At 41.7% G+C, this 14,102-nt stretch overlaps 1 protein-coding gene across 1 annotated transcript in view; it reads right to left on the bottom strand.

Annotated features, from left to right (window-relative positions):
* armc8 (armadillo repeat containing 8) overlaps nucleotides 1-14,102 on the bottom strand; it is a 137,263-nt gene that overhangs the window by 79,979 nt on the left and 43,182 nt on the right. Inside the window, exons 6-10 of the mRNA XM_078404289.1 lie at nucleotides 12,038-12,130; nucleotides 7,001-7,081; nucleotides 3,169-3,244; nucleotides 2,246-2,336; nucleotides 1,923-1,983 (exon numbers count right to left, since the gene is read on the bottom strand). Coding sequence (XP_078260415.1) covers nucleotides 1,923-1,983; nucleotides 2,246-2,336; nucleotides 3,169-3,244; nucleotides 7,001-7,081; nucleotides 12,038-12,130 — 402 coding nt within the window. The remainder of the gene's footprint in view (nucleotides 1-1,922; nucleotides 1,984-2,245; nucleotides 2,337-3,168; nucleotides 3,245-7,000; nucleotides 7,082-12,037; nucleotides 12,131-14,102) is intronic.

Raw genomic sequence — 14,102 nt, 5'->3', positions numbered from 1 at the left:
GGAGTTACGGAGGGAGCGGTCTCTGCGGAACGCAAAAAGGGGAGGGGATGGGAAGATGTGGCCAGTGGTGGGGTCTCGTTGTAGGCGACGGAAATGTTGGCGGATGATTTGTTGGATACGCTGGCTGGTGGGGTGGAAGGTGAGAACGAGGGGGATTCTGTCCTAACGTCATTGGTACTGAATGGAAATGAATGCTTACAAATACAATATCTGCCATCTGAAAGTGTTTGCCAACAACTTCAATGCTTTACCACCTCTTAATCTTTTAGCTCACAAAAAGCTCAGTGGTCATAATCTATCCCATGCTTCGATCAGCCCGATCTTTTACAAGAGTGTATCACTTAATACAACTTATCAAAAATTCTGCTCCTTGTGTTAAAGTATTTCAAGGCCATAACTCTTGCTCTATTATCTTCACCAGCCCAAGAACTCCCTGCCTATCAAGCTTGAAAGGGTTCAGTAAAGATATACGAGGATGTTGCCAGGATTAGAGGATGTGAGCTATAGGGAGAGGTTAAGTAGGCTGGGTCTCTATTCCATGGAGCGCAGGAGAATGAGGGGGGGACGGATCTTATAGAGGTGCACAAAATCATGAGAGGAATAGATGGGGTAGATGCACAGTCTCTTGCCCAGAGTAGGGGAATCGAAGACCAGGGGATATAGGTTCAAAGTGAAAGGGAAAAGATTTGATAGGAATCTGAGGGGTAACTTTTTCACACGAAGTGTGGTGGTTGTATGGAACAAGCTGCCAGAGGCGGTAGTTGAGGCTGGGACTCTCCCATCGTTTAAGAGACAGTTAGGCAGTGCATGGATAGGACAGGTTTGGAGGGATAAGGACCAAGCGCAGGCAAGTGGGACTAGTGTAGCTGGGACATTGTTGGCCGATTGGGCAAGTTGGGCCAAAGGGGCCTGTTTCCACACTGTACAACTCTAAGCTCGTTATTGCAATTACTTTGCGTTTCAAACCGGGCGCCATGTGCTCACTAGCCTATCATCATCTCCTTTACCTGACCAGGAATTTGGTTGGTCCTCTATCAATATCATTCTTGACTTCCAATCTTTTCGTTGTGCCTGTGAGAGTGCAGGTCTTTTGGGCCAATATCAACGTTGCTAAAGGTATTCAAACTGCTGCATCAAGAGTTCATTGTACAACAAAACACGGAAAGTTGAATTATTGAAATGAAATACAAATAGAGCAGTGTAGAACTAGTTTCAGACCCAAGTGAGAAGTGGCAGAACAGGCCTATTTGTTCACTAGGGTATTGATGTTTAGAGAAACAAGGAAGTGTTGACTTGGGGCAAAAAACATAGAAAAACATCAATTTGGACTGGAAGAGTGCATATATCCACATCCAAGGTATATCCTGAGGCAAGCTTCTCTAACAAAATTTCTGAGATGGGAAACAAAGGGGAAAGAGATAAATAATGCAATGTGATCACTGGGATTCTTTTGTTCTTCAGGAGATTGTTTTTCTTGTACAAGTATCCCAGAGATACCTTAATCCCAAAAATTGGACAAGAATTGGACATGGAACTTCATGGTCATATTCAACTTTTCTATCGTGGCCTTAGATAATCAAACTGTTAGAAAATCTGCAAAGGCCTACTGGATCTCACGGTCGATAACATTTTTGAACTCCTCTTCCCATTCCCGAAATGACTTTTCTATGCCGGGCCTCCTCAATTGCCAGACGCAAACTGGTTTAACGATGCCTCAAGTATCTTCGAACCTGACGGTATGAACATTAAATTCTCCAATTTTAGGTAACCTCTTACAACACCCACACCCCCTCCCTTTCTCTCTCCCCTCCCCCCCCAACGCCATGGACTCCCACCTATTTCTCCCCTCCCCCAACATTCCTTCCTCTGGCTTCACAATTTGCAACTCTTCAATCAATCATATTATTGAAATTTCAACCAACCTTTAAAACTATACTGTTATCATCTGTCCGTATCGCTCCAGCCCTGCACATGTAAGTCAAACTGCAAAATGATAAAATTGGATTAATCACAGAAATAACCTCTTCTGAATGTACAATACAAAGAACATTTGTTTTAAATTAGATGAAGCACGCAAGCTGAGATGATATGTTTAATACTAAACGAATACCTTCCAATAATTAGTTCTAACCACAATAACATTCTGAACACCAAAATCCAAAGCTGTAGGAGCAGTTAATCCAAAGGATTTAGCAAAATATGTATGTGACCAAATGTCACGAAGGGAGAATAGTGAATTGGATACCATTTTGCGGATGTCAGCTGCATTTCAATAGGTTTATCCCTCTGCATCATCTTCACAAACACTTGGGGCAACAATTCACCATCTACCAGCACTAAAACAGAATACAAATCATATTAAGCATGTTGTAAACAAACATTTGAAAAAAATGATACTTTGATAGTCTTTGCAATAGTTTTTACACAAGAGAGCTTTTTACAAAAGCCAAATTGACAAAAGCAGAAAATGGCATGTTATATATCAAAATAGCCATATTATGAAGATAGTGAACTACACCAGGACACTCCCCATGAGATACACGGTGGCATGATAACCACTGACGGCTCTGAAGTTAAACAAAAATGGAAGAGTATCATGGACCAATGCAATAACTTGTCCTAAACACCAGAGGGCGCATTGCATCACCAAAGCAAGCATGGCTTCAGTAAACATAGCCATATAAGGATGTCTGCACATAATTAATGTTTCAATTGCTAAAATTAACACTTGACCTATCAATTGCCATTTGCAAAAGACATTTCCATATTTCTACCTGCTCTGCATATGTACGAGTGCTATACTAACTTTAGCCCTGAAAATCTTGGATCCAATAGGCTTGATTAAAACGGGTGTCAAGGGTTATGGGGAGAAGGCAGGATAAAAGATAGGAGGCAGAGATCAGCCATGATTGAATGGCGGAGTAGACTCGATGAGCCGAATTCTACTCCTATAACTTGTGAATATTTATATGCCCCAGGACCTAAACTCTCCAATGAGCAGATAAGATCTGCGCTTCCAACTATATGAATGCCCCTTTGTAACATTTCTTAAGCTACCAAATTCAGGATAAATACAACTCTTGTTGCTGGCGATTTGAAAAGCAACATCACAATTCTCAGGAAGTGATACAAGACAAAGACAAAACAACAAAGGAAATTAAACCGTACCATTTACAAGAGTCAGAGAAACTTGAGGATTTTCGTAAGCCAGGACGGAAAAGCATTTTAACGCCTGCATCTGAACCTATTGAGAAACAAAGAACTCAAAACATTATGTCTATATTTAAACCCTATTTAGAGAATGATCTGAAGTTCACATCATTGTCTCAAATTTAAGAAAATCAAACTTGTCACCCAATTAAATAAAGAAAAATGCTTAAATCAGAGAGGATGAAAGAGTTATTTCTAGAATCTTGGTTAGAAACTAAAATGTCTTGACCCTATATTCTCACTTTATTTAAACTTTGAGAAGCCTATGCCTGAGAGACCATCTTTGAGTGCGGCCAGATGGAAATTGGGATTTGTGGTATGAACGTAACCGTGTACAGAGATTAAAAGCAACTGATGATTTCCATCCTATTTCTACCCACAATTATAGGGTTAAAGTGTATGCGTATAACATTGACTGAATCTGACAGTTAAACTAATCACAATGCCTTCAAGGATTTATACATATCATATCATATCATATATCTACAGCCGGAAACAGGCCTTTTCGGCCCTCCAAGTCCGTGCCGCCCAGTGATCCCCGTACATTAACACTATCCTACACCCACTAGGGACAATTTTTACATTTACCCAGCCAATTAACCTACATACCTGTACGTCTTTGGAGTGTGGGAGGAAACCGAAGATCTCGGAGAAAACCCACGCAGGTCACGGGGAGAACGTACAAACTCCTTACAGTGCAGCACCCGTAGTCAGGATCGAACCTGAGTCTCCGGCGCTGCATTCGCTGTAAAGCACCAACTCTACCGCTGCGCTACCGTGCCGCCCTACAGTTCCTTATCTTTGCGCGTCTCCTTTGCCATACCAGTTCCAATAATCATTTTGATTACATCCAGTTCTCCCCCCCCCCCCCCCCAATCCTAGGGCTATTGTTGCTTCGAAACATCCAGTTTCAAAGACATGACTCTGCAAACTCAATGTTGTTCATTTCCAAACCAAGTGGAAACCCCTGGTATGGTCAGAAACCAGGACCACATCTCCAGCATGCCACACTATTCACACCTCAATCAATTCACAGCCAAAAGATTGAATTCAATTACTCCAAAGCTCATTTTCCATACGTTTGACATAGGATCTGGTTCCTACAACAATTCTGGTTCCCATGACTAAAATTAAAAATTCTTTAGCCTGTTGTTTAAATCCTTCAAAAACTACGTATTTCTTTTGTGTAGGAAGGAACTGCAGATGCCGGTTTAAACCGAAGATAGACACAAAAAGCTGGAGTAACTCAGCGGGTCAGGCAGCCTCTCTGGAGAGAAGGAATGGGTGACGTTTCGGGTCAAGACCCTTCTTCAGACTAGTCAGGGGAAAGGGAAATGAGAGGTACAGACAATGACGTAGAGAGATAAAGAACAATGAATGAAAGGTATGCAAAAAAGTAACGATGATAAAGGAAATAGGCCATTGTTAGCTGATTTTTGGGTAAAAATTAGAACCTGGTACAACTTGGGTGGGGGAGGGATAGAGAGAATGGGAATGCTGGGCTTACTTGAAGTTAGAGAAATCAATATTCATACTGGGCTGTAAGCTACCCAAGCAAAATATAAGATGCCGTTCCTCCAATTCGCGTTTAGCCTCACTCTGACAATGGAGGAGCCCTAGGACAGAAAGGTCTGTGTGGGAATGGGAAAGAGAATTAAAGTGTCCTGCAACCGGGAGATCAGGTGAGGTTCTGGCAGACTGAGCGAAGGTGTCCAGCGAAACGAATGCACAGTCCACGTTTGGTCTCGCCGATGGAAAGAGTCCACATCTTGAACAACGGATACAGCAGATGAGGTTGGAGGAGGTGCAGGTGAACCTCTGCCTAATCTGAAAGGACTGTCGAGGTCCCTTGACAGGGTTGAGGGAGGCGGAAAGGGATGGAAATGGGAAGATATGACGAGAGGTGCAATCCCGTTGGAGATGGCGGAAATTTCATGTTGTATGCCACGGCTGATGGGGTGAAAGGCAAGGACCAAGGGGACTCTGTCTCTGTGCGACTAGGGTGAGGGGGAGCAAGGGCGGAGCTGCGGGGAACCAAGGAGACACGAGTGTGGGCCTCCTCTATGATGGGAGAGGGGAATCCCCGTTCCCTACAGAATGAGGACATCTCGAATGTCCTGGTATGGAACACCTCATCTTGGGCGCAGATGCGGCGTAGACGAAGGAATTGGGAGATGGGGATAGAGCCTTTGCAGGAAGCAGGGTGGGAAGAAGTGCAGTTGAGATAGCTGTGGGAGTCAGTGGGTTTGTAATAGATGTAAGTCGATATCTGCGCTGAAGATTGCAACATCTCTCCTCAAAATCTCTATATCAATGTCCAACTAAAAATCAAGAGAACAGGATGGAGGCACTCACTTTCAAAGATCAATTGAAGAGTGAGAAATAGATTACTGCTGGTAAGTAGTTGACAACCAAAGATCCGCTGATGCTAATTTTTTAAAAGCTACAATGAGAGCTATCCGCGCAATAATGTCTTGGATGTCAAGGAACTTAACTCGTTCGATGGAATCAGAAAGATTATGAATCACTCAAAAACAGACCTTTTGGTGCCGGACTCTGAACCGTAAATATGGACACCAAAGAAAAAGGTATCAATAGGCATCTTTATAGATCGTCATGAGGCATGAAATAAATCAAATAAATAAAGACTGACTAGACAAACATAACGGCTCTTTTCTTTGGGGAACATTGTCATCAATGGCACAACCAAGATATAGAACATAAATTCTTACTTTAGGGTTCCTATAATTTACAAGCAACATTTGAAAATATCTTTTGAAATGAATTCCTCTGGAGGTAGTTCCGCTTTAATGGTTGTTTTCACAACACGTTGGATATAACAAGTGATTAATCTCCGCGTATTTCGCAGGTCAAATAATGCCATTTTAATCGGGCATTAGAGAAACTTAATTTTGAAGCTAGGCACAAAATGCTGGACTAACTAAGCGGGACAGGCAGCATCTCTGGAGAGAAGGAATGGGTGACGTTTCGGGTCGACACCCTTCTTCAGACTGATGCTGCCTGACCCGCTGAGTTACTCCAGCATTTTGTGTCTATCTTCAGTTTAAACCAGCATCTGCAGGTCCTTCCTACACGACTTAATTTTGAAAACTGAAAGCAGAAAGAATCTGTTTGGGAACAAAAGGCAGTGCACGGCGTTTCCACGTGACCTCCACCAATAATCAGCCACTATTTTCTCCTAAGAACACAGTCTACCAGTTTTGCTGCAGGATCAGTCACTGGAATTGACAAGAAATGCTTGTATTGACACTAGTGCAATGATTATTAAACAAGCTTTTCGATTGCAGGAACAAAAGTAAACTTATGGCTATTTTTAAAAACCTGTACTTCTAAAAATCCTGGGGGAGAAATAATTTTGTTAAACGAATCTGAAACTCTCTCACTCCTAACCCCCTTTTCCCCCATTGGCACAAATTGTATTTATAGCACGATTTTCTATAACACGAGGTTTCTCAGGAACATAACTCTTGCCCTATTAGCAGAACCACTCTTTCCTCTTTCCTCTCTCCTCTCTCTAGCAAGATGGCTCCTAACCCAGGTGTCTATTTGTGTGCGATAGTCACAGAAGTGGACCTGCAATCCCACATTACAATCACCCCACACTTTTAAATCTCTGCTGCTACATGTATCCGTACACTGTAAATGGCTTGATTGTAATCATTTATTGTCTTTCTGCTGACTGGTTAGCAGGCAACAAAAGATTTTCACTGTACCTCAGTATAGGTGACAATTAACTAAAATAACCTGTACTGATTTTTCAGACACTTACTTTGTATGAAGGTGAAGTCAGTAGATGAGCAATGTTCTGCACCGCGCCATGGTTGAACAACACAGCCTGATGCTCTGGTGTCTGTAAGGAAACAAGTAGCTGTTAATGGGCAGAATTTGTATTTGTAATCGTGGAGAAATTGTCCCAACTCGCCATTACTACTGAATAAAAACAAAGTAGCCCAGATGGAAATAAATGAAATAATTACATTGCGAAAATAATATACAAGTAGTGGGATTAGATCATCTACAGATTAAAATTAATTTGACAGCCACATAACATTTTACCTCAAATAATATTGACATCTAAAAGAAAACTTCAACCACAACAACAGCTGACTGATTTGCAAAAAAATTATTCTGCAAAAATCAAAGAAAACGATAAGGATTATTAAAGCTAATATTTCAAATTAACACGAATCAGATAGATTTGCACGTAATTCATGGATATTAATATACCCTGACATGCAGGCAGTAGAGTGAAATGATGCCAATAAAGCTGTGGCTATTATGTGGTTGTCAGCTATTACTTCAAATGGCTTAATGAGCGAAATCAGAATAATACGCAGAAAAATAAGGATAAAGAGGGGGCATGAGACAGCTCTGGTACATAAGATAATGGAGAATTCAAAGAGATGTTCAGAGAATATTAAGTGAAAAGGGTTAACTGGAAAGAGAATGCAGCCCCTCAGAAACCAAAGTGTGGTCATCTAAGTGTGGAACCCAGATCGGCAAAGTCCTCAATGAATAGGTTTCCTCTGTACCAGAGATATATGAACACTTAGGAACTTGTAAATGAAGATGTCTTGAGGACAGTCTGTATTACAGTCAAGGAGGTGCTAGACATCCTCAATGTATGAAGGTAGATAAATCTCCCAGGGTGGTGGTGGAAGGATGTTTCTCGGACTGGAGGCCTGTGACTATTGGTATACCTCAGGGATCGGTGCTAGGCCCATTGCTCTTTGTCATCTACATTAATAATTTGGATGAGAATGTACAATGATTAGGAAGTTTTCAGATTAAACTAAAATAGTTAATAAAGGATCCCTACACTTATACAGTGCCCTCCATAATGTTTGGGACAAAGACCCATCATTTATTTATTTGCCTCTGTACTCCACAATTTGAGATTTATAATAGAAAAAAATCACGTGTGGTTAAAGTGCACATTGTCAGATTTTATAAAGGGTATTTTTATACATTTTGGTTTCACCATGAAGAAATTACAGCTGTTTTATACATAGTTAAGCCTGTTTCCTTTATCATCGTTACTTTTTTGCATATCTTTCATTCATTGTTCTTTATCTCTCCACATCACCATCTCTATCTCTCGTTTCCCTTATCCCTAACCAGTCTGAAGAAGGGTCTCGACCCGATACGTCACCCATTCCTTCTCTCCAGAGATGCTGCCTGACCCACTGAGTTACTCCAGCTTTTTGTGTCTACCCTCGATTTAAACCAGCATGTGTAGTTCCTTCTTACACCACTAAACTAAGATGGTTTGTGATTTTTCATCTATTGAATGGCATTTCGCATCTCATCAAGGGTTGAAGAACATAGAACATAGAACAGCACTGCATAAGAACAGGCCCTTCAGCCCACGTTTGTTCTGAACATGATGCCAAGTGAAACAATTTTACAGATGCCAATTAACCTACAAACCTGTCGTCTTTGGAAAACAGAGCACCCAGAGAAAACCCACACAGTCCAAGGGAGAACATACGAACTCCGTACAAATAGCATCTGTGGTCAGGATCGAACCCGGGTCCCTGTAAAGCAGCAACTCTCCAGCTGCACCGCTGCGTCGCCCCTAACTTGTGCTTTTGTGCCAATTACATTATTTTCCATGTGCTTGCCGAAATTCATTTAAAGTGAGTGTTTTTATTTTTTAATTTTAAGCTTTTCCAAAATTAACTTTCATTGCTTATTTCATTTTTTAGTATTTTAATGCTTCTACAGTGCTCTCTATAACGTTTGGGACAAAGACCCATCATTTATTTATTTGCCTCTGTACTCCACAATTTGAGATTTGTAATGGAAAAAAATCACAGGTAGTTAAAGTGCACATTGTCAGATTTTAATAAAGGCCATTTTTATACATTTTGGTTTCACCATGTAGAAATTACAGCAGTGTTTATACATCGTCCCCCCATTTCATGGCACCATAATGTTTGGGACACAGCAATGTCATGTAAATGAAAGTAGTCATGTTTAGTATTTTGTTGCATATCCTTTGCATGCAATGACTGCTTGCAGTCTGCGATTCATGGACATCACCAGTTGCTGGGTGTCTTCTCTGGTGATGCTCTGCCAGGCCTGTACTGCAGCCATCTTTAGCTTATGCTTGTTTTGGGGGCTAGTCCCCTTCAGTTTTCTCCTCAGCATATAAAAGGCATGCTCAATTGGGTTCAGATCAGGTGATTGACTTGGCCACTCAAGAATTGCCCATTTTTTAGCTTTGAAAAACTCCTTTGTTGCTTTAGCAGTATGTTTGGGATCATTGTCTTGCAGTAGAATGAATCGCTGGCCAATGAGTTTTGAGGCGTTTGTTTGAACTTGAGCAGATAGGATGTGTCTATACACTTCAGAATTCATTATGCTACTTCCATCAGTAGTTGTATCATCAATGAAGATAAGTGAGCCAGTACCTTCAGCAGCCATACATGCCCAGGCCATAACACCCCCACCACCGTGTTTCACAGATGAGCTGGTATGCTTTGGATCTTGGGCAGTTCCTTCTCTCCTCCACACTTTGCTCTTGCCATCACTCTGATATAAGTTAATCTCGGTCTCATCTGTCCACAAGACCTTTTTCCAGAACTGTGTTTGCTCTTTAAAGTACTTCTTGGCAAACTGTAACCCGGCCATCCTATTTTTGCGGCTAACCAGTGGTTTGCATCTTGCAGTGTAGCCTCTGTATTTCTGTTCATGATGTCTTCTGCTGACAGTGGTCATTGACAAATCCACACCGGTCTCCTGAAGAGTGTTTGTGATCTGTCAGTCAGGTGTTTGGGGATTTTTCTTTATTATATAGAGAACTCTTCTGTCATCAGCTGTGGAGGTCTTCCTTGACCTTCCGGTCCCTTTGCGATTAGTAAGCTCTCCAGTGCTCTCTTTCTTCTTATAGATGTTCCAAACAGTTGATTTTGGTAAGCCTAAGGTTTGGCTGATGTCTCAAACAGTTTTATTCTTGTTTCTCTGTCTCATAATGGCTTCTTTGACTTTCATTGGCACAACTTTGGTTCTCATGTTGATAAACAGCAATAAAAGTTTCAAAGGTGATGGAAAGACTGGAAGAAAGACTAGGTGCTGAGAGCTCTCTTATACCTGCATTAAGAAGGCAATTATTACACACCTGAGCAATTACAAACGCCATGTGTCCCAAACATTAAGGTGCCCTGAAATGGGGGAACTATGTATAAACACTGCTGTAATTTCTACATGGTGAAACCAAAATGTATAAAAATGGCCTTTATTAAAATCTAACAATGTGCACTTTAACCACATGTGATTTTTTTTCTATTACAAATCTCAAATTCTGGAGCACATAGGCAAATAAATAAATGATGGGTCTTTGTCCCAAACGTTATGGAGGGCACTATAAATATCAGGGAAATACGGGGGGAAAAATCAATTATTTGACACGGTCTTGGCTTTGTCATATGTTAAAGATGTTCTCAACAGTGGCAGCCTAACCTCCATGACCATGGCACCTGACAAGGTCTCAGCAATCAGGTCCCATTTGCTCCCAGCCAGCAGATTCAGCCTTGTGGAACTGAATCAGGTAAATACAAGACAACCAGTGATCCAGCGAGTACAGCCTCAACAGAAACTTAAATAGAATAGCTAGACAATCTCAAAGACTAAAAGGATACATGTTGACTGCCTCATCACACCCCTAATCTAAAGACAGACTTCCATATTGGCAATTTTACTCCAGCAATTTCAACTCATCCTAAAACCTCGAGTTGGGAGGATTCTATTTTAGACAATAGACACTAGATAATAGACAATAGGTGCAGGAGGAGGCCATCCGGCCCTTCGAGCCAGCACTGCCATTCACCGTGATCATGACTGATCATCCACAATCAGTACCCCGTTCCTGCCTTCTCCCCCAATCCCTTGACTCCACTATCATTAAGAGTTCTATCCAACTCTCTCTTGAAAGCATCCAGGGAATTGGCCACCACTGCCTTCTGAAGTGGAGAGTTCCACAGCTTCACAACTCTCTGAGTGAAAAAGTTTTTCCTCATCTCCGTTCTAAATGGCCTACCCCTTATTCTTAAACTGTGGCCCCTGGTTCGGGACTCCCCCAACATCGGCAACATGTTTCCTGCCTCTAGCGTGTCCAATCCCTTAATATTCGTATGTTTCAACAAGATTCCCTCTCATCCTTCTAAATTCTAGAGTATACAAGCCCAGTCGCTCCAGTCTTTCAACGTACGACAGTCCCACCATTCCAGGAATTAACCTTGTGAACCTACGCTGCACTCCCTCAATAGTAAGAATGGCCTTCCTCAAATTTGGAGACCAAAACTGCACACAATACTCCAGGTGTGGTCTCACTAGGGCCCTGTACAACTGCAGAAGGATCTCTTTTGTTGAGTTAGAGAGGCTTGTGCTGTTAACATGCGATCAGTTGAAACTGGTTAAATTAAATGTATTCAGTGCTGTCAACAGACAGTAAACCAAGATTTTCATTCCAACATTCTAGAATAAATTTAAATTCAGAGAAGTAATTTCATGCAAATTCATTACATGACTAATTCTTACATTTACTCTTTTACGAGTTCAAAGGAATTGAAAAACAATCAGAGCATCACTAATATCTGTATGATAGCATTAAAGGACATGGGATGTGCTTTCATAACTACATGCCAAATATTGTAATGTTTCATCATGAGTTGCTTAGTACATTGATTCCAACACACTTCCCTTGATACTACACTTAAAGGCTCAGAATTAACATGTATTAACATACATGTACAGTGTTTACATGTCTTTACAAACTGATTTTAATATTTTGAATGTGTCCTACCTTGCAACAATGGGAAAAAATCTGGCAGATGTACTCCTGTATATATCGTGACCTACTAAGTAAGGACATAAGATGAGGAACCACCGTTGAATCCTGGAAACAACATAAAAATAAGGGTTAAAATTTATCTTTGTCTTATCTGTTCCTCCCCATAGGTGCAACATTCCCAACACTAGCTGTCACTATGGAAGTGCAAACGGCAACACATAAGTAACATAAGTGTAAGAAAATAACTGCAGATGCTGGTACAAATCGAAGGTATTTATTCACAAAATGCTGGAGTAATTCATCAGGTCAGGCAGCATCTCAGGAGAGAAGGAATGGGTGACGTTTCGGGTCGAGACCCTTCTTCAGACAGAAGAAGGGTCTGAAGAAGGGTCTCGACCCGAAATGTCACCCATTCCTTCTCTCCTGAGATGCTGCCTGACCCGCTGAGTTACTCCAGCATTTTGTGAATGAGCACATAAGTAACAAGTCGGTTACTTACGTCATTTATTAAGCACCACACTTTTGTGTTGAACTTTGTACTCTGAAGTTATTTACTTAATTTACTTATTGTACATCACATTTTTGTTCTGCAACTTTTGTATTCTTTGCAATTTGTTTTGTACCTTTTTTAATTTTTGTAACTGGTTTTGAAATTCATATAATCTTTGCAACTTTGTAACATATCACGGCTGGATGAGTAAGAAATAAGGGTGGTGACATAAGAGAAGGCAAGTAATTGGTTGTTAAGGGGGAGCACAGCTGCAAGTGATAGGTCACTAAAATGCACTTGCAAGTGATTGGTTGTAAAGGAAATACTTGAACCTGATTGGGTAGGAAAGGCACTCGAAATGAAAGCATGCTATAAAAGGACGCTACTCATTGTCCTTGGGGAACAGTCAGGCAGTTTGCTCTTTGATTGTTCCAGCCTTCTTCTTTTCTTCTTCTGTCGTATGTCTTTTAGACCTGCAGCTCCGTTGAGGCAAGCCAGGCCAACGTGTCATCGTTCAGGTCAATCAGACCTCGTTCACCATTCGGTGGGCGGTATTTGGGGCAACTGGTGACTATGTGCTCCACTGTCTGTGTTGGGTCCCCACACTCACAGAAGGCACTGCCCACGAGACCCCACCTCTTCATCGCCACTCCATAGCGTCCAACGCCTGTCCTCAAGCGGTTGAGGGTTATCCACTGCTTTCGGGGCAGGTCCTGGCCAGGGATGTCAATGGGTTCACCGATGTAGCGGTGTAGCCTAGATGGTTCCGCTGACTTCCACTGGTCTCGCCATCTCGTCTTGACCCAGGTGGCCTTGGAAGTGTTGACCGGTGTTGTACAGAGCAACTCGTGGGCTTGCATGGCAAAGGGGCGCCATGATTTGAGGCCACATCTGCAGGCCGCAAAACGCCATGCGGCACCGTCAAATGCCGCCAACTGTCAAGGTTTAGTGCTACTGCAGCTCAACGTTGAAGGCCACTGCCACGCTCAACGCCATCGAACAGATTGCCATTGTTCCAGCCGTTGTTTGCAAATAAAGGTTTAAACTTCTTGAAGAATTCTCCGCGTCGTCTGATTCACTCTCAGGTTTCGGTAACCTATGATTTACTGATTAAAACCATTCTTTCACCATTCTTCCCATTACTCCAACAGTTCACGAGAATCCTTTTAGTGTGTAACCAATCTCTGCAACCCATCATCATCCTCCTCCAGGATAAACTTAATTATACATTGAACTTGTGATTTGCATCCACTCATTTTCTCCAAAAACAATATTCTTGCGCTGGGAACTTATCCAAGCTATTATTTGGTCAGTGATTTCACCTGCCTTCCATCTTAGAGCAGGCATTTGTAGTTAAAGAGAAAGCAAGGATTTTGCCACAATGCCATCAACAATGTTGCTTTTGACAAGTTACCAGAGAGCAACCAAAGGGAACCCCCCCCCCCAGAGTCTTACTTCCTGTGACACTATCCTGCAGAATCCAACCAAACACGAAACACGAAAAGGAAAAATAAAACTTCAGTCACTTCATATCTTAATGCTCCAATATTCTCACTAGCAGATTTTTTTTTTAAACCAAGACTCCAA

Source organism: Rhinoraja longicauda, chromosome 8, assembly GCF_053455715.1.
Source record: "Rhinoraja longicauda isolate Sanriku21f chromosome 8, sRhiLon1.1, whole genome shotgun sequence".
NCBI lineage: Eukaryota > Metazoa > Chordata > Chondrichthyes > Rajiformes > Arhynchobatidae > Rhinoraja > Rhinoraja longicauda.
This window is presented reverse-complemented; position numbering and strand designations above follow the sequence as displayed.